The sequence below is a fragment of the Melozone crissalis genome, unplaced genomic scaffold (assembly GCF_028551555.1).
Source record: "Melozone crissalis strain CALT ecotype California unplaced genomic scaffold, PUWL_Pcris_2 ptg000018l_1, whole genome shotgun sequence".
NCBI lineage: Eukaryota > Metazoa > Chordata > Aves > Passeriformes > Passerellidae > Melozone > Melozone crissalis.
In genome coordinates this window covers 20,792,878-20,819,112 of record NW_026535796.1, presented here as the reverse complement: position 1 = coordinate 20,819,112, position 26,235 = coordinate 20,792,878, and the positions used below count along the sequence as shown (strand labels likewise).

Below are 26,235 nucleotides of genomic sequence, written 5' to 3'. Positions count from 1 at the left end.
GAATCACTCTTACTTTCTTTCAGAGCTTTCTCCCACTAGATCATGACACTTGTTCCTGAAAAAAAATCTCATTTCTAAGCTAGAGTCCGCCGATCATCACCATTAATGATCACTGCCAAATGTAACATATCTAAGGAAGGTGTGCATTGGCTGACAAACAAGGGTATTGCATTCGTACTACACCTGTTTCAGACAGAGGCCTGAACACTGTGGTATTGCAAACAAAATTAGAAAAAGATGGGGGCAGAAAAGAAAAGATCTCTCATGTTATCTATATCTCAGTATCTTCCTGAAGACATGGTTATGAAGGACAAAATGGGATGGGAATGTGGACGTGAAGCATTGCTCACCATTTCCTGAGATGCATACTTTGGATCCTCAGGATCAACTGACCAGTAGCAGTAGTCAAAGCTGAAGGCCACAGTTTTTTCTCTAGAGTCCCAACTGCTGTCAAGTCTACTGTCAACCTGACAATGAAAGGAAAAAGACAGAAAGACCAAGTCATTCTGAGGCTGAGCCCAAAAATACATTTTCCAACTTAATGGGAAGTTTATCTAGGATCCATCTCGTGGAAAAGGAATGGCATGGAGTTAAACTTCTTTATTCAATTTTCTTTGGCACTTAGAGTGAGGTGGATACACCCATGACAAACCTGCTAGAGCACTTTTACTGAAGGGTTCATTTACTACAGCTAAGTTTCCCCAAGACACATACAATAGGCATAATTCAGCTAAATAAATTCTACATAAATTCTATGTATTGGCAGGAAAGCTTTATAAACCTTTTCATATTTCTCTGAAATTCTTCTGTTTCACAGAGAACCACATGACACAAATGAGGCCCCAAGCGATAAGAAGAAAATTTTACCACTGCATAGTTAAAGATGCAGATCTCTTCCCCAGTTTCCCCCTTTGCTTTGTCACAATTGCAAGCTAATGCTTCTGTCACTGGGACTGCACAATCCAAACTCAACATTTATGGGCTTCTAACAATGACAGAGAAGCCCTTCTAGCACAGCAGTCAACAATTATTGAAATTAAAGGAATTGTATAAATCTTTCCATATAATCTTGCCCAAGTGATTGGTAATAAAACAGATCAGCTTATGAACACTCAAAGGAGGAGAGTAACAAGTGAAAACATAATACAAAATTAACATCATATACATGTAGTTTTGATCTAATTCATAACTTTGTTAGAACCTCAAGATTCACACTAACTTAAGCAGAAAAAAGGATGCAGGCTCCAGAGCTCTCAAGGAAGATGATGGCTACACTCAGTTTATTCTTATAGCTCTTGGTCTTTTACCAAGGCCTGAAGTGCAGCTTTACACAACTTGCTTTATTTCATGCAAATCAGTTGCACGCTGAGGAGAAATATGAAAGGAGGAGAGATACAGGGAAAGAAATTATCCAGACGTTAGTAACAGCAAGATATACAAAAATTCCTAAACAATTTACCGACAGCTTTGAATGATGGCATGAAACAGCATTGCAGAGGCTTTGATAAATATAACATACAGACAAGATAGCTGCCTGTTATGTCCCTTCTCAATTTCTTCCCCCAAAATACACAAACTAACCCCAAACCAAAACAATCCTTCCCTACACTTTGGCTGCAATAATTCTAGCGCTGTGCCAGTTTAAATTTCTCCCTTAATATTTCTGTTAGAATGATCCAATAGGCAAGCAAAAAGAGAAAATTATCAGGATGTCAGGATTCTTGTATGGGAAAGAGGAGACAACAAAAAGCATACCTTTATATTTCTGACTTTTGCCACTTTGTCATCAACTTCTACAATCACTCTTCCTCCTTCTGCTCTCTCTCTGGAAACAGAACACATTTTAAAAATCCATTTAAAATACAAAGAAACAGAAAGGTGCACTTTAAATTTCTAAACTTCATAAATTTATGTTTACTTTAGCAAGCTGCAAATCAGAGCTATAAAACAGAAATGTCAGATATATGCAGATAAGACTGTGACATAAAACAGCATTTGCAGATCTGCATTCAGGTATCTCAAAAGCAGGGGGCTAAAAAACCTCCAATAAGGTGGGGATTAAAGAGCTTTGAAGTGTTTTTCCTAAATACATTGTTGGGATTTTATTTCTATTTAAGAGTTGTTGCTTTTACAAGAAGGTAGAGTGGAGCACTAGCAGAGTGGCTGTGCTTGGTGGGGTAGGGATCCCTGCCACAGACTTGTGAGCCACAAGAGCTGCCACATTTTTCCCCACTTAATCCCAAGTGTTTGTTGTAGTCCTCAAAAAGTACTCTTTAGGGAAAAAAGTGCCAAACAAACAATAAAACCAAAGAACTGTCATGAAATAAAAATGGACAGGACTGTTCCTCAAGTGCAAAAGAGCATGCACTCATATATACTGTCTAAATCTGTCACTGGAATCAGCTGTGACTGACTACTACAGACAACTTTCACATCCAAATGGGTCATGTTAGAAAAGAATGAGAAAAGGACGTGGAAAAAGCAAAACAAAACTAACCAAACCAACAAACATCCCAAAACAAAAAATCCAAACCAACCAAACAAAAACCCCCCCAAACCAAATTAATTTTATTTCTGGGCTGACAGCAGGATAGCTACCTGAAGATAAGGATGCTCTTATCTCTTACTTATCCCTCTCAATAATTATAATGGATTTTTTAATAAATAATAGGATAGAACAGAGGAAGAAGAGGTCAGTGTCCTATTTCTCCAACTTTAGGAAGCTAAGAGCAAGACAAAGATGATTTATATTTCCTCTATATTTTGCTTTGTGGTACACTTTCTGATAAAGTTTTGATGAAGCCTAATATCTTTGTAAAGCTATAAGAAATTGGTTTAGAAATAAAAACTATTTTTTTTCTTAGTGCACTTTTGTCAGTTTTTATTAAAATCAAGGTGAAGACACACTGTCATTTGGGGTTAGATGTCTATACATCTCCTGATAATCACCTGGATCAGTATCATGAGGTCAGATGAAGCAAGAATTAGAAAATTGAAGCCCAGCTGACAGCTGCTCACTCCTGGCCCCAGACTTTTAACAGATTGCCTTCTATGTGTGCAGAAGTATTTCGTCCCCCACCAATTACAATCTGCCTGCATTGTGGGCTCTGACTTCCAGGTGGCCAAAAGCACATCATCCCCTGCCTTTGGGTCTCTCGACTTCTCAGTTTTTACCCCATGCTTTCTGATTCAAAACAAGATTCAAAACACTGCCTTAGGACACTTAAGGCTTCCATGAAGACAATCACTGTGGCATTTGAGCTTACCAAGCATAAAGAGGTTTTAAGCACATTTCTGAGCATAGCTGTTCCCATTTTGCAGACAGAAATAGTGCTTTACCCTAAAGTCTCTTGCTTCACATCGCTGATTTTTGAGGTACCCTCCTTGAGACAGACTGAACTTGGTATTTCCTGTAGTACATATTTACACGTGACTCCTCACATAGACAATACAAGGACAGCTCCCAGAGATTTTGGTTAAGCTATGAGTGCTCAGCTGTTCAACACATCAGTCACCAGAGCCCCAATCAGGCCCCAAGAGAAAGGGAAACTCCTTATGTACAGCTGGGTACCAAATGCTGCATTATGTACGGCTGAGCACAGAACCAAGGTCTCATAAGGCTCCCTAAAGAACAAATGAACAAGGAACAGTGCCTAAGGATACAGGCAGGGAGTACCTAAGCTAGAAATGGGCAACTGATGCATTTGGCATCCTGGACATGTGTAACTTTATAAATGTTTTGACAAGCAAATTCTTTCCACTGTAAGTTACTTAGGGGACTTGATATCCATGCACAAATCTCTGCCAGGTGAGCTAATGGACAAAGGTGGCATGTACCCTGTACAGCAGATCTGATTTAAGAGGCAATGGGACATTTTGACAGAATTTCACAATATCTTAAGAGCAGCAGCAGACAGAGAAAACCAGAGGGATTGTGTAGAAGAGAGCTTGCTTTGGTTACACATACCCTTTCCTTCACTGCCCAAGCATGACATTGGCCCTATCCTGTCTCCCAATCCCATAAGCATCCCTAATTTTCAGTTCTTAATGCTCCATTCTGACCAGCCTAAATAGTTCACTGAGTTCCTATCCTTCTTCTCCTACACACACACATCCTTCCCTACAGGTGTGTTCTATGTGTTCTCAGTGACATCATGTCTATCTTGGCCAGGGCAGTCTTCAACTGCTCTGCATGTCTTGTGTCCCTTCTCCTGCTGCATTGTAGCTAGTCATAGGCTGATGTCCCTGCTCCAAAGATCCATAATCCTGCTCTTCTTGTCAGTTCTTCCAGTGTCTAACCCAAGTTTACTTTTATAGTCCACAAGTAAACCACTGTTTCTTCCTGGACACGTGCTGAGGTCAGCAAACAGATTACTGAGAATAAATCAGAGAGCAGATCTTGTTCTCAGGTCCCATTCCTGGGCTTCAATTGCGACTTGTACAACACTGAGCTCAACTTCTTGAAATAATGCTCAAACAATGTGTTATTTTTACTTTAGGGGATGATGCAAGCATTATTTGGTCAACACTGAAGAATTCCAGCTGAGAGAAAGCAGATCCCTTAAAATTTTTACCTGCTGCACTATTACAAGTCTTCACTGAGCATGGTAAAGAGTTTTAGTTATTTAGAACTTGGGCAGAAATGGGTAGATTGAGATGGAAATCACATCAGATTTCAAATTTTAAAATCAATTGGGGAATTCAAATAAAAGGTCCCCCTAAGTAGCTTTTATATGTTTAAGAACATAATTCCCCCATAGCCTTATCTCCTGCAGCAGCTGAACAGCTCTGGGTGAAGCTTAAAAATAATCTTAAGCAACCTTAAGTCTGAAACAGGCATTAATGAATAGAGCATTTGTGCTCAAAGGGGTGAAATCTGGGAAAGATTTTAATCATTTTAAATGCCAGGATACTCTAGTTGCAGAAGTAAGGCAACCTCAACAACAAAGAGTGGTTTCAACCCAAGCTGTAATAATTACATGAAACTCATTCCCCTCAGTCCACATGAGTTACACATAACCCTATGAAAAAGTGACTTTACTCTGTGAGTCCTTATAGACTGATGCTTTCACAGGCTACAGACATCACTAAAGATTAAAGAAGAAATTCCAAACATAAAATCTTTGAGATACAAAAAAATAGTGGATTTAAAAAAAAATTATATTTACATATATACTTATATTAAAATAAACATAAACCCAGTAAAATACAAATAACATAAAATGAAATTGCCGCCTTTCACCAGATAGTATCAAAGCTTCCACATTATGCAGCCATAAAGCATGATGCAGCAATCAAGTACCCTTGTTTGAGTCTCACAAAACAAGAAAGCCACCAGGAAACAGGGACAGAACTAAAATCTCCCCTAGCTCTGCATATTTACAGCATCTAGACTTTTATCTTAACTCCAGAGTGTTGCTAAAAGATGCAATTCCTCTTTGCTGCTCCAGCCTCCCACATGTGTTTCTACTTTCTAGCAATCACACACCCATGCAATGACTCAGATCAGCTGTGATCAGGAAAACAACCCTCACACCAAAATAAATAATCAATGTGTCACAGGCCTCTCAAGCCCTTCAGAGCACTGAACCCAGCAGTCACACAACCTGCTGAGCCAAAGCAAGAGACAGGGCAGGAACACGTGGTGGTGGGAATGGAGACCCTTCCCTTCTGCTGCAGCTTACAGCCTGAGACCCAGGGGCACAAAGCAAGCAGCCTTGCCTGGGGTAGCTACCAACCCTACAGACTCTGCATTTGAGCTCTCTGTAAACACATATTTATATCATGCTCCATTTAGGTACAAAACAGAGAACTTGGGGAAAGAAAGCCCAGGAGGAAAAACAGACTCACAGCTGTTCTAAATATTTTGACCTTAACTCCAAATTGCAAACAGTACAAAAGCTCTCTCAGCAAAACCTGTGTTTGTCAGTACAGTCTTACACACAAGTGCAACAGCTTCATTTGAATGATAAAGCAACCCATCATCCTTAGGAATGGATGCTCTGCTCCACAGGTATGAAAACTGTAATTTTTGTACCAATAAAATCAACTTCAAACTACACTTCTCTAGTGACACGTTTTACTTCTGCTGCTCAGAAGTCACTGTGGCCCTAACATTTATTTTCCCCACCCTTTCCTCTCCCCCACTTCCTGAAAAATGCATGCTGTGTTTGGGAAATACCTCTCCTAAATTATTTTCCACTAAAACAAATTACCTGTACAAAGATAAAGCTGTAGAAACACCATTTAATGGTGCTTGTCTCACAAAAGACCTGCATCTTCTCAGTCATACAAAACTTTACAGAATTGCAGACCCAGCAACAGAACATTGACATAAATACAGAATAGAGTGGCAGGGCTGTAATGGGGAGCTACAAGGGAGACCTGGCAGAAAAAAAGCTGCTACAACAGTCCAGAAAATACAGGCAGCCCAAAGGGAATCTCATATCGTTTGCTGTTGCTATGAAAAATCATTTTTGCAGACAGGATGTAAAGCTAATGCAACCCCCAGGGACAAAGACACTGCAAGAATGAGTGGTGGGAAAGAATGATGGAAGGATCAAGACCCTGTAGAGGGACACTTCCACAGCTTGCTGAATCTCAGTGAGATGAGTTCAGACACAGAAGTGCAAGGAGGTATGCAGAACTGGAGGAAGCAGTGGGTGGAAAGAAAGGGGGAAGTTGGTTTTTTTATACATTCTAAAATTTGCCACACTTCTCCTCCGCCCTCTCAAATGACAGGCACTTGGAGAACAAAGGAAGCTGACTTTTAAAAAGTTGCCTGTTTGTTTTAGGAACACGTACATGTGATAAGGCAAAAATACTGTAGTCATTAGCAGTAGACACGTCATGCAACAAAACAGCTTCTACAATACAGGCCAGCAAAGTACTCACCAAAGTAATCAAACATATCAAAGCCGATATATATAACTCAAGTACAAGGAAAGTCTTAAATGGTTTTTTAAAGAGGTTTCAAAAATAACCCTGCAAGGTAATCACTGCAAGTACATAATGCTTTCCTGCCAGTTCCCACCACTCAAGCTAATTCCAAACCGAATCTCAATCTGTACTGAAACAGTCCCCCAAAAGTAGTGTCAAGAATATCAATCCCTCCCCTCTTGCAGAGGCTCTTCCGAAAAAAAAGTAGCCTTCTGTGGCAGGATGTGTACCAGCAGTTACTCCTGATGGCTCTTGGACTGTCGCTTCCCAGGACATGACCCACACCTACGACAGCCTACAAGTAAGACTGACATTTACCACTTGTACCTGGGGACACTTTGTGCCATCTAATGGCACATCTATGCAAGCACCATGCCTGCAGCTTGTGTATAATCCTGAAGGAAGTCAAGCCCAGCTATTCCCTTGGTCATGAAGTCTAAAGATTTTATGGGGAAAACTTTAGTTGGTCAGATTTCTCTTTTCTTTCCATTAACAGTATGTTGTACACTGTCCCTCACTCTTGTTTATTGGCAGCCTTGGCAGAAATATCTTTGAAAGGCTGCCATCTTTGCGCTTCTGGAGTGATTGACCAAAAAAAATACCAGAGAAACTATGCATTATTATCATCTTTGCTAGTTATTATCCTCTTTGCTAGTCTCCAGAGAACTATCTGGAAAATGGGTTGAGGATATACCTGTTGAGACTCCATACTGCTCCATCAAAAATGATAAAAAATATCAAAGTTTTCAGCCTTTAGAGCTTCTGTACTCTGCTGACAAGTCAAGGTACCTCCAACCACAACTTCCCAAACACAGCATCCACCTAATGTGTATCCTTTATACCTGCTGCTGTAACCCACCAAAGTTGAGGTGTTAATAGTATGAACATCCTCACTTTGGTCAATGCAGGATTTTTTGATAAGTATCAATAATCAAGTATAAATAATCTAAGACTAATTTTCAGTGTTTCTCATTATTCTCATTACCCAATACCATTTTGGATATTTCTCTTTAAAGTCAAAACTGTTTCACTGTGTCTTGCAAATGGGAGTGCACAGCTGGTCAGCAATCCTCCTACCAAATTCAGAACACATGTTTATAAATAATTCCAAACTCTCTACTGAAGCCAAGTACACAGAGTTCACCAAGACAGCACACTGCTATATGAGACACACTGCTCTAGTAATTTTTTGAGGCTCCTCCCAGCAGCATGGAGCTTTCATTGCCTCTCATAATGCCTAACAAATCTGAAAGTCAAAAATCACCAGTCTTAGTGATTAGTATTATTCTTGCGTGCTTTTCCTCATGCTCCTTTGCAAATACTATATAGCAAAAAAAAAATGAACATTTTGTGCAGATATAAACACGAGGCATCTTCCCTGATAAATCCAAGTCAGAAATACTCCTGCTGATACAGCAGTGCTTTGAATTGTGGAATAGGGATGTTTTCTTTTCATGCAGAGACATGGACAGGAGGAGGGAAGGGGAGAGGAAAAAGTCTTTTTCATCTGTCATACCACCAGCATTAAAAAAAGCATGACATAAGGAGGATTTAAAACAAGGCTACATTCCAGTCAGTGCAATTTCATCTACCCTTGATTTCACAGCTGTTTACTGATCAATGACATAGTATAATTCAGACTTTTGCATCAAAGGAATCCTGTACAAATGCCATGTTTTCCAAGTAAACCAGAATGTGGATGCAGAAGTCAGTTTTCATTCCTTGAAAAAACTATTAAGTGAATGGCCCGTATAGGGATCAAACCTACAACCCCAGTGCTATCAGCACCATGCTCTGACCAGCTGATCTCATCTCAGGGTCATGCAGAGTTCTGCTCTTTTAGGAAGCTAGAAAGTCTGCCCTTTATCAAACTCTGAAAACCTGGTTCATGCAACTTCAAGAAAAATACATCTGGGAAAAGTTGCTGATGCTGTACCCTTTATTAAGTAACAGATGTGGCTTATGGAAACCACCTGCTAATGCCAAGTACAGATGCTATGAGAAAAGAGCAGCCACCTTAATGATAGCTTACATGAAAATTTTAATAATGGACTAAGTAAAGAAAATAACTAATTTAAAAGAGGGAGGAAAGTATGTCAATATAACCTTACCAGGATATGCAAATGTTAAATACATCTGTTTGAAGAGGGATTTCCTTTATAAAACCAAAATTAAAATCTCAACTTTTCTTTTAAAGTCCTAGCTCTACTGTGGAAAAGAAACTTGAAATCCTTAGCAATGCATAACTAATGCAGTTCATAGAGATTTTCAAACAGCAAAAGAGTCTTGGAGGCCGGAGACAGCTCTCTCCCACCATCAGGTACCAATCCCAAAACTCAAGTTTAACAGAGGGAGAGAGAGGAACAACACTTACTCAACTACCACAACATATAAAAGTAGCTAAAAGTCTGCCATTTCTCTATGTGTGAGAGGCCAACAGCAACAAAGTAACAAGGAATATATATATGAAAATATATAAGGAGAACAACAAGCTCTAATCTGCTATTGTTTTAACTTTATTTTGATAAAGCATTTAACATCTGTTATGCATAAGATTCAAGGAATGTTTTCTACAAAATTTACAAGTTATCACTCTTGTCAGCAGTAAACCACATTGCTATATCTAAGTTCTTGTGGTTACACAGGAACATGAAAAACAGCTGATAGCACAGTCTATAAAACAGCCATAAGTCTTCCTTGCAAAATAATCCTTTCTTTGTTTACTGTAATAGAATTATAAAGAACAAAGAAAATAGAACACAGCAGAAACTAGTTAACAAAGTAAAAACCAATAGTGATTTACTTTGTATCACTTCTAAAATGACCTGAAATTAATCCTAATTTTCCACATACCTTTCCTTTTAAATAGAAATGGATTTAAAATACTCACATCATGATGCACCCGTGAATTGAGCTCCTTTTCCTGCTATTCAGTGAAGCTATGGTCAGCATACTGCTCAGGTCAGCCTCCCACACCAAGCCATTTTCTGGAAACTCTGAGTGAGAAACCTTCCCTAAAATTCCCTCCCAGGCATGGGCTAGCTCACCTGAGCTCCTAGGACCTCAAACTTAAGTCCTCCATCCCATCCTGTCCTCAAGCCTCGCTAACTGCTGCATTCCAGGAAGGCAATTAGATGAATATGTCATGCAGAGCTGCAGTAATGAGGAAAACAACTGTTGCAGCTCAGACTGTGACAGTAAACACCTGCACAGCTGGAAGTGTGGTTCAGCTTTGCTACCTGGGACTGCCCAGACATTTCTTTGATGCTTTCATTTGCCAGAGTGGGGAGGACAAGGCCAAGAACTCCTGAGAGGACTGGGGAATACATAACTGGCCAGGAGGTTTCAAGTTACATCTCAGAAGAAACACAAAGCAGAAAAAAGACAAAGGGCAGCTTTTGGATTGATGTTTAGCAACTCTTTCAGGTGACATGCCTGTGAGGGTCATAGTGGATGGGAAAATTCATTTGTGAGTCAGTAAAGACACCAGGAAAGACTCTCCCAAATGAGAGCTCTCTCCTTTTTGGGCCAGAGAAGCAGCTGAAAAGTGGGGATGGTATTTGCAACAGCAGAATATGTTTTATGTTTTGTTTGGTCCTGCACAAGTAACTCCCAAACTTCAGGGTACTATTGCTGAATACTGCAGGGGTTTCTGTAGCATACAAACACCCAACATGTATTAAGTGAGCTACTCAAGCACAAGGAGAGCCCTGGACACAGTACTGAAATACTTGAATACTTTCTCAGCAAGTCTCATTGTTTCCAAGTCTGGAGGGTAAGGTGTCCTATCACAGCACCCCACTGCAGATTGCAGTGTTGGCATCCTCCACAGAGCAATCAAAAAAGAAAGAGGAACAACATTCCGCTTTCACCTAGTTACATGATAGCATTCAGAGTGTTTCCATCAACAGCTTCTGACTGACAGCCAAAAATAACGTTACACTTTCCTTACAAAAGTCTGACATCCAATAGACCAAGCATTAGGATGTCCAGAAATAAACCATAAAGAGATTTCATCAGTTCCCAGCTCCTATTTAATACCTGATTGTTACCTATGGCTATAGACAATTTAATGTACCCATTAAAGCTTCCATATTTCATTCCAATGGGGAAACATATTTACACAGAGCAAGTATCCATGTAACCACAAAGTAACAAATCTTTTTTAGTATGTAGAATAGTAAATGTGTAATAAAGACTTTAAAATGTTACTCTGGGGAAAATATTTGACTGAATTTACACCCAACACTATATTTTGGTGATAAAAAACTCATTTAGTCTGTTACAGAATGACTGATAGCATTATGAAGAACACTGGCTATGGGCTGTTTAAACTTCAGGCAATGAAAAACCTGCATTTTGTGTAACCATGTTTGTTTTATATCTGTGATGGATTATTTGGCCATAGGAGTTGTCCGTCCAAGAATGCACCGTGATAGGTGCCATACAGATGCAGAGCAAAAAGACCACTCTTTACCTTGTGCTAAATAACAAAAATTTTGACAGCTCCTGCGTTAAAATTTTTTTAATGTCTGAATTTGAAGTAATTTTTCAGATGCAAAACCAATGTTCATCTGCCATTGTAAATTAAACAAAGAGCAGCAATGAGGAAGTCTGCGTGGTAGTGTTGAAAAAACCAACGGACCCATGAGTTCTAGACTTTGCCTGAAGCTTTCCAATTTCTGATACTCTTAAAAGCCAGGTTTAGTATTTTTTGGCTGTAACAGATAACGTACAAACAGATAGAGTACAGTACTTCAATCCAGTTGAACTGAAATTTTTACTGTGGGGAGTCTCCTTTTTTAAAACACCTAAAAGGTCATAGAAGCTGTGGCAATATGGGTACCCTGTTAGGGCAATTGCAGAGGGTGTGTACAGAGATAGCAGGAGGTTTGTGTGAGGACAGTATGGAAACAGTATAAGAAGATGGAAGAGAGCAGACTTTTAAGCCCACTGAGAATTTTTTTCCATGTCTATCAAGGTTACTCAAAGCATTCATATATTTGGTATTTGCCTCTAAGTCATTACATTTGAACCATGTTGTTCAAAGCTAGAAAGCAAATTCTCCTATTCACAGAGGATATACAACCACTTCCTTTTCTCATTTATGAAATATAAAAATCCATCTTAAAATGCCTTTGCTGACCTCAGCTGAGGCAGCACAGTAGAAGGATCAACTGGCCTATTGCCTTTGAGGTCAAACACCGTGAGAATGGTCTCTGCCTCCCTTCCCATCCCATCTGTTACACCACCACGAGTTGAATAGATGGAATTACTTAACAGTTTCTCTCTCCATTACTCCCTGAGTTTCCGCTCTCACCTTCATACAAACATTTCTGTTTCAGCATCAGATTAATTCCTCCCATGTGCAGAAAGCTGCCCACCTCTCTGATCCTACCCTCTTCTCCAAACAGCTGGCCTACACTGACTACACCAAAGGTTTTCCTGTTTATCTCATCTTATCTGACAGTTACAGGTGCTGTTTGTTGCTGTAATGACATATTCAATATTATGTGCTCTTTAAACCCACCCCAGAAAAACATGAAGACAGATGTGCTACAACATTCCTCACCAAGGAGGATCTAGTGAGAGGGAAGGTCATGATAAAAATCAACTAATATATCCACGGCTAAAGCAACACCAAGCAATAAAACTTAGCTTACTTCAATGCTGCAACTCTTCTTAAAATAGGCCAGTATCTACTAAAATCTGTTCTGTTCACCACTGTAAAACAAATCAGAGCTATATAACCCAAGCATGATTTTAACCAAAATTATGGACAGAGTATTTTTAAAATCAGTTAGCTTTGACTTAAAGGCAAAGTGTATTGAAAACATGCAAATTAGTTTGCACATTTCCCTTTTCTATTAATACTTGCAGGCTTGTTTTGGGTGGGATTTTAAATTATATTCAAAACTCTCTGGTGTCCTTTCTTGAAAATAAAATAAAAATCCATAGCCAAATAAGAACAAAAGACTCCAAAATATGCTAGTGTACTGCTGGCTAAATGACTAGGCTAGTTTTCTGGCTGGGCAACTCTTCAAGAATCATTTTCTCTACCGCATGAAAGACTTATTTATTACAAAAGTCCATGCAGTCAGAAGACAACATGAGGAACTCGTACCAAAAAGAAAGGCAGCATCAAATCAAAGATTGGCCCTCAGAGCTTGTACCACTTTTCAAACCATTCCTGTTTGGAGTGCTATAGGATTGCTTTAACAGGAGGAATAAATCACCAGTCGCTGACATTTGGGCTGCTGGCTTTTTCTCTTTCTTTTCTGCTCCGAATTTCCAAAGTCTGCAAGGTTTTAAGCACGTATTATTTACAAATAACACCAGAGCATTGTGCAAACGCATCTTCTTGTTTGTGGGAGTTGTCTTCCAGCTGTAACATGTAACTTTTGGGATTTCCATCGGAGCCAAGTAAGCCGGGGAGGGAGCGGAGCTGAGCGACAATGGGAATATCCGGCTCTGCCTCCCGTGGAAAAAACAGCAACAACAGAAGGGGAAGGGAAGACTCCTGGACCCTGTATAACAATTGGCCCGTTTCGGGGAGCTCAGGAAGAGGGAAGTCAGCCTAACAGCTCCACTGGTGATTTTTCGAGGCAAACTTTCCAAGCTACTTAGCGAGGCGGCGAGAGGCTGCCGCCCCTCCTGCCGTGCCTCCCTCAGCCGCGGCTGATCCCGCCCCGGCTGACAGGACCCGCGGCACCCGGACAGGACCCGCGGCGCCCGCTCACCCCCGCTGCCGCGGCCCCCGAGCCTCCCGTGCCCCTCCGCGCCGCTCCGCACCTTTTGCTCAGAGGCCGGACCCGCACGGCTACCTTGACGTTGGCCATGGCTCGGCTCACGCCCAGCGGCTGCGGCCGCCCGCGCCCCGGCCCCGCATCCCGGGCGGAGCGGGGAGGAGCGGGAGGAGCGGAGCCGCCCGTCCGTCCGTCCGTCCCGGCCCGTCCCGCCCCGCCGGGGAGGGCAGGGCAGGAGAGAGCCCGGCCCAGGCAGCCCCCGTGGAGGGAATGCACAGAAACTTCCCCGGGCAGAGAGCAGGCGTTTCGGGGAAAGGCTGCCCGGAGCAGCCGTGCGCAGCCTCTCCAGCAGCCAAACCGCGCTTTTCCGCCTGGGACAGGGCTGCCCGGGAGAGCGGCACCCCCGGAGAAAGAGACGGCGGTTCCGCGCTCCTCCTCAAATTCTCTTTGCAGCAGCAAACCAGCGCGGGTTTTACCCAAGAGTTAATGGGCAAAACTAGCCCGATTAAGGGTGATGCCCTTAAAGCATCACTAGGGACGAGCACTGTAAGCCCTCCACATTAATTAGACAGGAATTTAGGGAAGGCAAATATCCCTTCCTTATTAGTGCTAAAGGAAAGGTCTCAAGTATTTTAGATTCCTTTGGAAACATCCAATCTTCATGTGAGTCGTACTTAGGATCTAAAAGAAAATTTTGAAACTTCCAAAGAACTTTAATTGAAATCAAGATATAGTTGTTGCATTGATTGAAGTTTTTTTACTTGGAGTAATATAAAAGTCATGGAAAGTTTTAAAAAATTTATTTTAGAATACTGTCTCTGTCAGCTACTGATGTTACAGGAAGATGTAAGAGCAAATAGCATTGGCATAAAGAAGATGTCAGGCTCAATAGGCAAGTCCTGTTTGATTTTGAAAATTCCATTTGCCAATGCAAATTTTTAAATGGACTTCTGGTTTTGCATTTCAAAATATGATAAACTGTGCCATATCTGAATATCATATATGAGAGTTTTAGAGTCCTATGTTGTTTTTATATTTAAACAACTTCTGTTTTAATTGATTTTTAACTGCTTTTTTGTACTTTATGTATAGTTATTTTCATGAAACAGTTTGCCTTAAACTCCAGAAAGGTTATATCTAAAGGAAAAAGGTACCACAATTCAGAAGTTTTCCCAAGTGAAGAATGGCATAAATCCTTGGCTCCCAATACTCCATTCACCACAGAGATGCTAAAATGAATACCTACAAGCTGTGAATCACTGTATACTTCGATTTATCCCTTTAAATTGCACTAAAGAATTAATTGACACATTACTGGCAAATGGCAATTAGCTAAACTCTACCAACTCGAGTCAACTCTTCAAAAGTAGATACAGTAAAAGAAGAAAATACGCTCAACTCTTTGGGAAATGGCAAAGAGTTACAATGAACAAACTGACTACAATGTTTTGTAGTCAGTTTGTTCATTGTAACTCTTTGTGCTCTAAAATGATTAAATTGTGCTCTAAAATTATTAAATTACAACAGCTTTAATGTGCCTGATCTAAATCATCACTGTAAGACACGAAGAGTGAGAGTCTAAGCTTAGAATATATGTAGAGGACATTGACTGACAAAAATCACAGAATCAACTAGGTTGGAAAAGACTCAGCTCATTGAGTCCAACCTATGATCACCTATTGCTCTGTTTTCTCCCATGTCACAGAATGTGCAAGGCATTTTTATTAAAAATGTCAGGTTCTCTGCAGTTGTGTGGAAGAACACCTTGATTTCCACATCTGAAAAAACAGTGACATGGGACTTTGGACTCAAATCCTGTAACAATGCATAGCAAGTGTTGACACAAAGATCTCATTAATGCTTGTGGGACTCAAACACCAGTTCATATTCTTAGATTCTATCTAGTGACATTCTGCTTAAACCTAATTCAAATTGTTTCTATCCTCTTAACTTTTCTCAGCAGCAGCAGAGGAGCATCAGCTGATGTTCCTCAACAGCTGTACTGCATAGCTTACACAGTATGCTAGAGAATTGCTAAATTGGATGTCTTGCATTCACACTCTGCAGAATGGTTACAAAGATTAAAATGAGATTCTCAGAAAAGTTTAAATATAAAATAGACCAAATACAAGTAAGTTTTAATAGAGTGTGCTCAACAAAGAACCAAAGAGTTCTTCCTTAATTCTACTTTAAGTTTATATGCAATAATCAGATAAACTTGTGAACTTTGTGCTACTGAGCCACCCAGTGGTTACTTTGAGAAAGCAAAATGTTCTTATTTCAGCAGCAGGAATCAACAGGTGGATGTTCACATAACAAATGATACAACAGTAGAAAGGAATACACCTGCACCACTTCTGTGTCTACTTCACATCCTGAATACAAAACCGGGCACCCTCCAAAGACAACCAGCTATCCTGGATTATAGATGTCCTGCCGGTGACATTGTACCAACCCATCTCTTCATGAGGGCTACAAATTGGGACAATCAATGGTTTTGATAAACTGTCAATCTTACTCATGGAACAAGAGTTTTATTCTAAGTGGGACACTGAAAATCGGGCAAGCAACAGAAAAAGAGAATCTGAAGAATATATTTATCATTACCATTGAAGCATGGTTTCCAAATCAGTAGATCTGTCATATATTAGCAAGTCCATTTCCTGCTTTCCCACAAAACCACATCAGTCATAATAAACTGTAATTTAAAACTTATTTAATTTCTTGATTGGAACTCCTATAGAAGCATAAGCTTGGACCTAACACTATGCTCCGTAATTTTAATGATAGGATTTTGTAACAAAATTAAAAGCTGAAGAAACTGACCTTTTGAAATCTAGTGCTTTTATTAAAGTTTTATGGCAATATACAAAATACAGTGTTTTATCAAGATGCTTACAAAAATGAATTGAGATACTATAGAAAGTGCAAAAAAAACTGAAACAATTTTCCATTGAAGATATAGGCTCCAAGGGACCCCTATCAAACTATTCCAGAAAGGAACTCTAACAGGTTTCTTGGTAGCCTATCTTCCTATGAGCATTGCCCTTTTTTTTAGTAAATAGTTGGAGAACTGTTACTTAATAACAGAAATATAACTACCTACAAAGACTCTGTTGGATTAAAAGAGACCTATTTCAGTTTTCACAGAAGACTCTAAGAACATAGTTCTTTGAGTAGTCATCCAAGTTGAGGAAAAGGATTTGTTAGATTAAAGATAAGCCAAAGTCCAAGTCAGCAGTATTGTATACATTGTTAGAATACACTTCTTTCTGCAGTTCTTCCCATTTCAGTATTTGCTCTGTCAGCTCCCTCAATTCTATCATGAGCAGCTCTGTTTTCGACAAAGTGGCGTCCTGAAACAGAAAAGGGGTGGATTTAGTCTCTATACATCCTGTCAGCACATAGAAGTAACCTAAACAACCAAACAGCACTGCATTTTTCATGCTGGAGAAGACAGCTGGCTCAATTCTTTTACTACTCACCATATTGTTCATCATATGTGGTACCTGAGGGATGCTTCTCACAGACTGCAAATGGCTTTCAAGCTTCTCAATGAAAGTCACAGCCTCATTCAACAACTCTACTATAGATCTGTAACCAAAAATGAGCTCAAAAGTTGTGCTAAACAACAAAAATTTAATACTTAAAAGTTCTTTTTCATTGCCCTGCTTTTCTTAATCCCCTTTTACAGCTTTATGCAAGTTCCTAAACATCTAATTAATTTTTCTGCAATCACACTTCTTGTATGACTCTTAGCAACAAACAGGGCAAGAATTACAGAAGTAAACTCCTTCAGTACCTGGGCTAGATTTTTAGACTGTAAGAAGAAGGACTATACTTTTATAACATGCACTATGCATGTCTGGGAATTAGTCATGTTTAGTTCCAAGCAAGCAACAGTGGAACAAAGACACCCAATGCTAAAGTAACAACTCCTGCTTGGGAGAAGCATAACAAACCCAGCATGTAGCACATTTGTTTAAAACAACACATCACAACTTGTTCTGTAGACTTCTAAAGACAAGACCAATAACCTCAGTAAATGTTCATAAAATATGTATCACTTCCTTTCTATGAATTTACCAATGAGTAAACTACCCACTTTTAGATGAGGTTTTGCTACCATTTTTAATGTCCACCAGTGGAAAATTATTGAAAACATATGATTTTTACTGTCTGTTAGTTCAAATTAACTGGGCCTCCTGCAAACAAGAAACAGGATTTTCTGTGTACCTACTTGTGATAAGTAGCCTCAATAGGCAGGCTTTCTTGACATCTGTGTTTGAGCAACCTCTTTCTGAGATCCCTCTTCTCTTTCAGTATGGCTTCCAGGTGTCTGTTCATATCTTGCAAAATCTCGCACTTTTTCCCTATAAAATAAAATTGCAAGCTCAACTAGCATGGAAACATGCTTTAGGTCTTAATAAAACACCTACCAACTCTAACAAGTTATTGAGAGATGACTGCTGCAATAACTTCTGGAAGTGTCATGTACTCAGATAAAACATTATTCTGCTGCTAATTTTAGACTCTTGGTTTTTCCACGGTACAACTGCACTTACCTAAGTAAAAATGGTGAGTAATGTCTGCTGTCTCATTCTCCAACTGCAGCATTTCAGTTTTCAGTTTTATCTACAACAGCAATAACATCAAATGAAAATGCATTTTTAACATACTTATCCTGACACTGTTGACTCTCCTGGGGTGGAGGAGAAAGTGGCAGCACAGGGAGAGCATGTGTGTGAAAGAGGGTGAGCATCAGCACAGGAACATGTTGCCCTGCTCTCTGGAGAATTTCTACTACTAGGTGGGACTTTTTTGGTCAATAAAAAAAAGGCTGTTTAAAAAGACAAACCTAAATAATTTGGAGATTTGTGGTGGAAAAGACAGATCCGGTAACTCATTCCTAAACCGCAGAACTTATGATAGAATGGCTTGGATTGAAAGGGCCCTAAAAATCATCTAGTTTCAAGCCCCTGCCAATGGGTAGGGATATCACCCACCAGATTAAGTTGCTCAGACCCCTCTAACCTGGCCCTGAACACTTTCAGGGATGGAGAATCCACAGCTTCTCTAGGCAACCCGTCTCAGTGTATCACCACCATCACAGTAAAGATTTTTTTTCTAAAATCTAATCTAATCTACTTTATTTTATTTTAGTTTAAACCCATTTCTCCCTGTCCTAGCATTTTCTGCTTGTGGAAAAAGTCACTCTCCAGCTTTTCTTAAGCCCCCTTTAAGTACCAGATGGCTGATGAACAATCCCTGCTCTCTGAGTCTGTTTTTGTAGGAGAGGTGTTCCAGCCCTTGCATAATCTTTATGGCTCTCCTCTGGAACTGCTCCAACAGGTTCACTTCTCTCCTGCTCTGAGGATCCCAGACCTGGACACAGCACTTCAAGTGGGGTCTCACAAGGGCAGAAGAGGAGAATCCTCTCCCTGGCCCTGTTGGCCACACTGCTTTTGATGCAGCCTAGGATGTGGTTGGCTTTCTGGGCTGTGAGGGCACATTGCCAGGTCAGGTCCTACTTTTCATCCGCAAGAAATCCCAACTCCTTTCTGCACAGTGCTGCTCCCAATGAGTTCATCTCCCAGCCTGTACTCATGTCTGGGACTGCCCTGACCCAGGTGCAGGATCCCACATTTAGTCTTGTTGAGCCTCATGAGGTTTTTGGAGCCTATTTCTCAAGCTTGCCCAGTCCCTCTGGATGGCATCCCATCCTTCTGCTGTGCCCAGGGCTCTTCTCCTGCCAATTCCTTAATCACTGAATAGTCTACCCTTCAAACCCATGTCTCTCCTACTTATATCTCTTACAAAGCAGTTTCATAGTCTATGTAGTGTCTAAACCAACATTACAAAGTACAAGGCAACAGCCTAAAATCAGCCTTGACTCGCTTTAAGCAGTACGAAATGTCTGAGGTTATTGCCTGCTAAGCAACAAAATTGCCTACAAAAAGACACATTTTTGAGTAGTGAAGTAAACTACAAATTATCCTTTATTGTTCAGTTTCTTGAAAAAAATTCAGGTAACACCTTAGTCAAAGGTGCAGCCTACTGAATCCTTCTACTTACATACTACAATTTTGTTTCATAGTTTTATTTTCTTTATGACAACTCAGTCCACTGGGAAGAAAAAATGCCAACTGTTAAACAGCTGAACTGTTAACAAATCCCTCATAACATGAAACAACATGCCATGTGGCAGTCTGATATTTCATCAGGGCCCTCTATTACCTCCAGGTATTGAAGTGTTGAGCGTACACTGACAATAGTAAAGGCTGTACCTCATTAATTTCAGCTTCCATGTTTACCATTTCTTCCATCTCTGCGAATTTTGCAAAGCATGGCATTCTTCTGCAAGTTAAATCCAAGGTTTCCTTTGAAAGTAAGACAACAGGAAAAATGCAATCAGCAGCACGAACGCACCGGGCAAATGCTCCATAGTGACTTGTAGTAGTTTGAAGCTGTTTCTTTCCCGCGCTCGGCAATACGGCCCAGCTCAGGAGAGCAGCGCTACCCGCGGCGCTGTCCCGGCGGTACCTGGCTCACGGTGCCCGCCGCCACGCACCGCTCCAGCAGCGCGGCCACCGCCGAGCGCGGCAAGGGCTGCGAGGGCCGGGGCGCGCCGGCGCCCTGCTCCTCATCGCTCTCCTCGCTGCGGCACTCCAGCTCCAGCTCCAGCTCGGCATCGCTATCGCCGTCCAGCTGGGAATCGGAGCTGAGCTCGGGCTCGCCCGCCCCGCAGGGCAGGAGGCGGAGGCTGTGCCTGAGCCTGGCGGCGGCGACGGACGAACACCCGGCGACCCGCAGGAACATAGGGCGCTTGGAGGCCGCCATGGCGGGCGTGGCAGGAACGGCGCTGACACGCGTCCGGTTCCGGGCGGGCGCTGCGGGAGCGGCGGTTCTGGAAGGGCGGAGCGCGGGGGACGGGCCGGGGCTCCGCCGCCGCGGAGCGTCTGCCAGCGGCGCCCGGACAGGTGCGTTGGGCCTGGCCGGGCCGGGCCCGGCGGCTCCCGGCCCTGCGGGGATCGGGGCCGGAGCAGCCGGGCGGGGTTGGGGCGGGGGGAGCGCGGCCTGCTGCGGGCCAGGGCTGGCCTCGCCGCTTGCCGGGGGCCCGCGGCGGCGGGGAGCGCGTCTCCGATCGCCGCTGCTTCCGTGCTGTCCCCCAGGCTTCATTGCCCACCGCCCGGTGCGAACCCGGCACTAATCCCGGGCCTGTGACCCGTGCGCCCTGGGATTAAACCCCGCTGGGGTTACGGAGGTGGGCGTCGTGTCTCTGCTGATATGCACGGCAGAGGAGTCCGCTCTCTAAATAGGGTAAAGGTCTCAAAAAAGCCCAAATAAAACAATAGCTGTGTCGGCAGGCCAGCGCTGGTAGATGCCAAAGAAATCACAACCCGTCTCCGTGGAGAATCTCCTTAGGTGCGGGGCCTCGAAAGAGGGAAGATACAGAAATGTGCAGTTTTCTCACTTAGTTTTGACTGTGCTTGTTGCATAGTTTCAGTAATCAAACTGCTGTAAGGAATACACCTTAATCTAGGTAAACCTAGGTAAACCTTTATACTTCCAGGTTTTAGTTACGAGGGAGATGAAAACAAAGCAGTGAAGAAATGGTTTATTGTGTCAGAATGCTTGTAGTGCTGGGGACAGTGCACATAAAATGACTTTTTAATTTGCTTTATCACAGAGACTTTGGATTGCAGTTCTCTAGCACAGAGTAAAACTGGCTGACACCATCACTTGAACTCCGTGTGCTCGACAGAGAACTGTTAGGATGGGAAATAGTGCACTAAAAGCCCACCTGGAGACAGCACAGAAAACTGGTGTATTTCAGCTAACGGGAAAGGGACTTACTGAGGTAATGTACTGGGAGGGGAAACATGGCTGTTTGTGTGTATGATTGACACTTTCAGAGAGAAATTCACACTTGTGGTTGTAATGCACTTGCATACATGTATTTCCTATAAGCAGTCATGAAAAATATTTCAAGTTTGTTTTTGCTTTTCCCATTTTTGCTTGCCTTGTCTTCTGATTGAGGATTTCTCTGTCAGGGCACTTGTATCAGCGTATGCTTTACAGTGCACATATGCTCAAAAAATACTAGCTATGATGTTGTGCTTTTAGAAAATGGCTGTAAACTCGAGGGGGAAAATATGAATTTTATAACCATTTTATAACTTAGAAAGATACTCCACAATTTGTCACATTTAGGTGCTTATGCTATATTTAGTTAAAGCCATATGAATAGTCTGTACAGGCTGTTCATTGGGCTGGCAGCAAGCATGCTGAAAGTTTATTATATTGGAAATTATCTTAACTTAGACACAACTGCAGAAAAAACCAGAATGTCGTGGAAACATAAGTCAAGCAACAATTCACAGGATAGCCAAAAATAACTCTATATTACAGTAACTTTCCAAGCCTTTTCTAACATATCTCCTTCCACTGTCCTGCCTCCTCACTTCACTTTTTCTCTGTCAAGCCAAAGGAGGATCAAAACCACTGGCTTATTCACCAGGACTCCTTGATGGTGATCGTCAGGTTTTCTTTATTCACCTGAGGGCCAAGACTCAGTACCAAAGTGGTACAGGATGTAAATAAGAATAAGGGAAATGGTATACATAGTTATTTAAAAAGGAAAGCAGGAGAAAAATTCTCATATCATACTCTGCTAAAATATAGAGTTATTAACTGGCTATAGAATATTTTAAAGGATAGGCATGTTTAAAGAAACACATAAGAGGATGAAAATGTAATGTTTTGAATTTTACTTATTTGGATGAAAAACTGCTCTTCTAGATGTTAGTGTTTTCTTTTCCCTTTCCCCTCTCCAGATGAAAAAATATTTTAAAAAATATGTGATAAACAAATTTGCTAATCACACTGTGGTGCTTGGACATTGTGATACATATGACAGTATGCAACAGTGAGACAATTGAAATTTTATCTGTATGACTTGAACATTCAAATTTGTATTAACTCTTTAAATACTGTATCTTTTTCCCCCAATAGTTTCCTGAAGATCTGCAGAAGCTAGCAAGCAACTTAAGGACAATAGACTTGTCAAACAACAAAATAGAGCTCTTGCCACCTCTCATTGGAAAATTTTCCTTTTTGAAGAGCCTTGCTCTAAACAACAACAAACTGAGTATGCCTGCTAATTAATATCTCCACTGATTTTTAAAATAGTAACTAATTTTTTCTATCCAAAATTAAATTTAATTATTTAACTCTCACAAGATGTAAATGGGGAGTTTAGTCACCTAAACGGAAATCTTTGGAATTTTTGTACAGGATGAAAAACTCTCAATCATAAATTCTACAAAACTACAATATTGCTGCTTAGTGTATTATCAGTTTTACAATGACACATGAGTACTTAAACCCATAGAGGTTTTGTGCTGTGACTTAATCTGACTTGAGGATTTAACAGTGCCAGATGGTTTAGTACTTGCCTAGAGAACAGGTAATGAAGATGACATGTAGACAGTGTTGCTGGCCATTCAGCTGGTGTTACTGTTTCTGTTAAACAAATATCCATCATTATGGAAAAACCACAATGAGGAAACTAGGGGTTTTATGCATTAATTATGTATTATCTGGCTTTTTGAAAGAACAAAGATAATTTACAAACCTGATTGACTCTATAGTGCAGCTCAGGAGTGTTAGAGGTTATGCACATGTGTAAGTGTAAAGAGAGATGAATGGATGCCAGCAGACCTTACCTAGTGGTGTTTGTGTACTGGTATGACACAGTATGAATAATCTCCTAATTTACTTCTGTAAGTTGAGTAATACCTTTAAAGGGCAAAGGTGTAAATTTTGTGGTATTTCAAGTGTCATAGAATGCATTGGCAGAAGTAAGGACTAACATAAGTTAGTTAAGACTGTAACTGACAGGCTAAAATATTCAGAACTGAAGTGATTTCACACTGTGATTTGAAGGTCTGCCTTGTCTGCAGATTATTTTTGATACATTTATGGATGATGGTTAAAAAAGCACATGTTGTCTGTGGGCTTAAGTTTCTGTGCAGGGATCTGTGCCTTCACTGGAAATTGGGGAGGAATTCAGTAGTGAGAAATTGCTTAATATAGCACTGTTCTCCCTGCAGAAGCTCATTTGAATTAAATGGGTATAAATGTTTATTGCTCTTGAGGTCATACATTTTTCTGTCATTTTTCTCTAGCTGCTTTACCTGAGGAGCTGTGTAAACTGAAAAAACTGGAAACACTACACTTGAATGGCAATCACTTGAGGCAGCTACCGGCTGCATTTGGACAACTTTCAGCTCTCAAAACCCTGAGCCTTTCTGGAAACCAGCTTCGGACTGTGCCCACACAACTCTCTGGTCTTCGCCATTTGGATGTGGTAGATCTTTCAAAAAACCAGATCCAGAATGTCCCTGACACTGTGGGAGAGCTGCAGGCTATCGAACTCAATTTGAATCAGAATCAGGTCTGGTAACTGAGATGTTGTGGGAATGTAGATTTAGGGCTTAGTACAGCCATGGAACATAAGATGAGACCATCAAAACTTTACAGTTAAAAGACATCTCCTGGACACAACTCAAATGAGGAATCATAACTAGATTTTCTGTACCAATACATCAACTGCCTGATTTGATGAACAAAAACATCCTGAATTTAGTCATGCAGAAAAATATTTGAACAGTTCTTGAGTAGGAATGTGATAAAGATATGTGTAGGTTGCTTGTCATCATGGAATAAAAAAAGTTATTTTGATTTTTGATAATTTGTTACTTATGCATTGCTTTTAAGTACTTGCTGTTAATGTACCTTATATTTACAATATGGTAGTTGTTCTGTGTAAGTGGGAAACAGATCACTTAATAATTATTGATCACTACCATTTTAATCCCATTTCTCTTTTCATTTCACAAGATTTCTCAGATCTCGATGCAGATCTCCCACTGTCCACGCCTCAAAGTCTTGCGTTTAGAAGAAAATTGTCTAGAACTCAACATGCTGCCTCAGAGTATCCTCAGTGATTCCCAGATCTCACTGCTTGCAGTAGAAGGCAACCTTTTTGAAATCAAGAAACTCAGAGAACTGGAAGGTTATGACAAGGTTTGTGTTTTGTTTTGTTTTGGGGTATTTTGTCTTCTTTTAAGAAACTTCTGGTGAAGTCCTTACTCAGAATACTAAGCATTTATGCTGGTGAATAAAAGCACCAAATAGTCCGTTGGTGGTGTCACTGCTACTGGATTCATAACTAACCTCTGAAAACATCTCCAGGAGTTCTTCAAAGGATTCAGGGTCAGTGTTCTTTCATCAGCATCTTTTGAAGGGTAGCTAATAATGACAAGCGTGTCTTCACTTAGATGTGACAAAAAATAAAGGATGCTTTGAATTATACAGCATTCGTTAAGCATTTGATATTCGTTCATCCTTAACACCGGAGATCTGACCATTAATCTGAATTGCAGCAAATGCCAGAAATGTTTTGGGGGTGTCTTTGTTTGAAATTAAAGCTCTAATAGCTATGCCCGGCATTTTAAAATGTGCTTTAATGCAGACTGTTTTTGAGTCTGAGAGCAGAAGCTCAGCTGCTTTTAGTAGTTATGAATCCTCCATTAATTTCTGAAAAAAATCATAGATCTTTTTTTTTTGTTTGTAGTATATGGAACGGTTTACAGCTACAAAGAAGAAGTTTGCATGATCACTATTCTGATCCTTATACTACTAATAAGAAGACTTAGACTAGAAGCATCTGCTTCACTGACTTGAACCAAGACCGATGAAGGAAACTATCAGAGTACTCCTCTTCTAGTAATCTGAAACAGCCTGTTAAGACCACATTGAATAAACTTGAACTAGAGAATATAGGTATTGAACTGATGAACCTGCCCAGGGGCCAGTTTTGATTTTTGTGCCACAATAGCTTTTAACACAGTACATGTTTTCCTTTGTCAGGGCTTGTTCTTTCACAGAGAAAGGGAACAAGCATTTCAAAGTTGCCAGTTCCCTTTTGTCAGGAAGCTGGCTGTTGATTTGTAAGAGGATTATTTCTTCTAGAAACATTTTTCCATGATAGCACATGGAAGCTCTACCACCAAAGCACTGTATGTCTTGCAGTAAGCACTGTTCTGCAGAGAACTTTTACAAATAAGGTTTTAGTTTATAACTTAAGTTGTTTGTTTTTTATTAATGAAGCACAAATAGTTTTGGTTAAGTTAAATGTTTCATTAACAGCTTCCAGTAAACAAATTGTGGTTTGAGCATCCTTAATTTATATTTTACTATACAGGCTTTCTTTTCCCATAAGCAAGAATTGCACTACAGTCCACTTTTGCTTGAGCTGTATCAAATAAAAATTAGGTTCATCTTCAGTGTATTCAGTAAATATGTATATTGCTAGAAAATATATCCTTGCACTGACTCCTTGTGTACAGAGCAATGCTGAAGGTTTTAGTCGTCAGCCCACTGCTGCTGCCTTATTACCAAAAGCACCTAGGAAGAGCTAAAAATGTATGCAATTATGTAACTTATACTGAAAAGGAAAATGTATATTTTAGTAAATTATTTT

General features: G+C 40.6%; 3 protein-coding genes across 3 annotated transcripts in view; 1 reads left to right on the top strand and 2 right to left on the bottom strand.

Moving 5' to 3' along the window:
- The window catches only part of STARD9 (StAR related lipid transfer domain containing 9), a 99,239-nt gene extending 85,459 nt beyond the window's left edge, over window positions 1-13,780 (bottom strand). Inside the window, exons 1-3 of the mRNA XM_054275033.1 lie at window positions 13,732-13,780; window positions 1,756-1,825; window positions 351-467 (exon numbers count right to left, since the gene is read on the bottom strand). Coding sequence (XP_054131008.1) covers window positions 351-467; window positions 1,756-1,825; window positions 13,732-13,778 — 234 coding nt within the window. The 5' untranslated portion in view covers window positions 13,779-13,780. The remainder of the gene's footprint in view (window positions 1-350; window positions 468-1,755; window positions 1,826-13,731) is intronic.
- A 2,376-nt stretch (window positions 13,781-16,156) lies between these two features.
- Window positions 16,157-20,525, bottom strand: HAUS2 (HAUS augmin like complex subunit 2). Its single transcript, XM_054275844.1, has 6 exons — window positions 20,229-20,525; window positions 19,973-20,065; window positions 18,251-18,320; window positions 17,926-18,058; window positions 17,171-17,279; window positions 16,157-17,041 (listed from the first exon to the last, which is right to left on the bottom strand). Exons 1-6 carry the CDS (start codon window positions 20,523-20,525, stop codon window positions 16,892-16,894), a joined length of 852 nt encoding a protein of 283 aa, XP_054131819.1. The 3' UTR covers window positions 16,157-16,891.
- A 45-nt stretch (window positions 20,526-20,570) lies between these two features.
- On the top strand, window positions 20,571-26,235 carry LRRC57 (leucine rich repeat containing 57). The gene is made up of 6 exons (XM_054275556.1): window positions 20,571-20,665; window positions 21,376-21,546; window positions 22,701-22,836; window positions 23,876-24,144; window positions 24,591-24,776; window positions 25,327-26,235. The coding sequence occupies exons 2-6, from the start codon at window positions 21,463-21,465 to the stop codon at window positions 25,366-25,368; spliced, it is 717 nt and encodes a 238-aa protein (XP_054131531.1). The 5' UTR covers window positions 20,571-20,665; window positions 21,376-21,462; the 3' UTR covers window positions 25,369-26,235.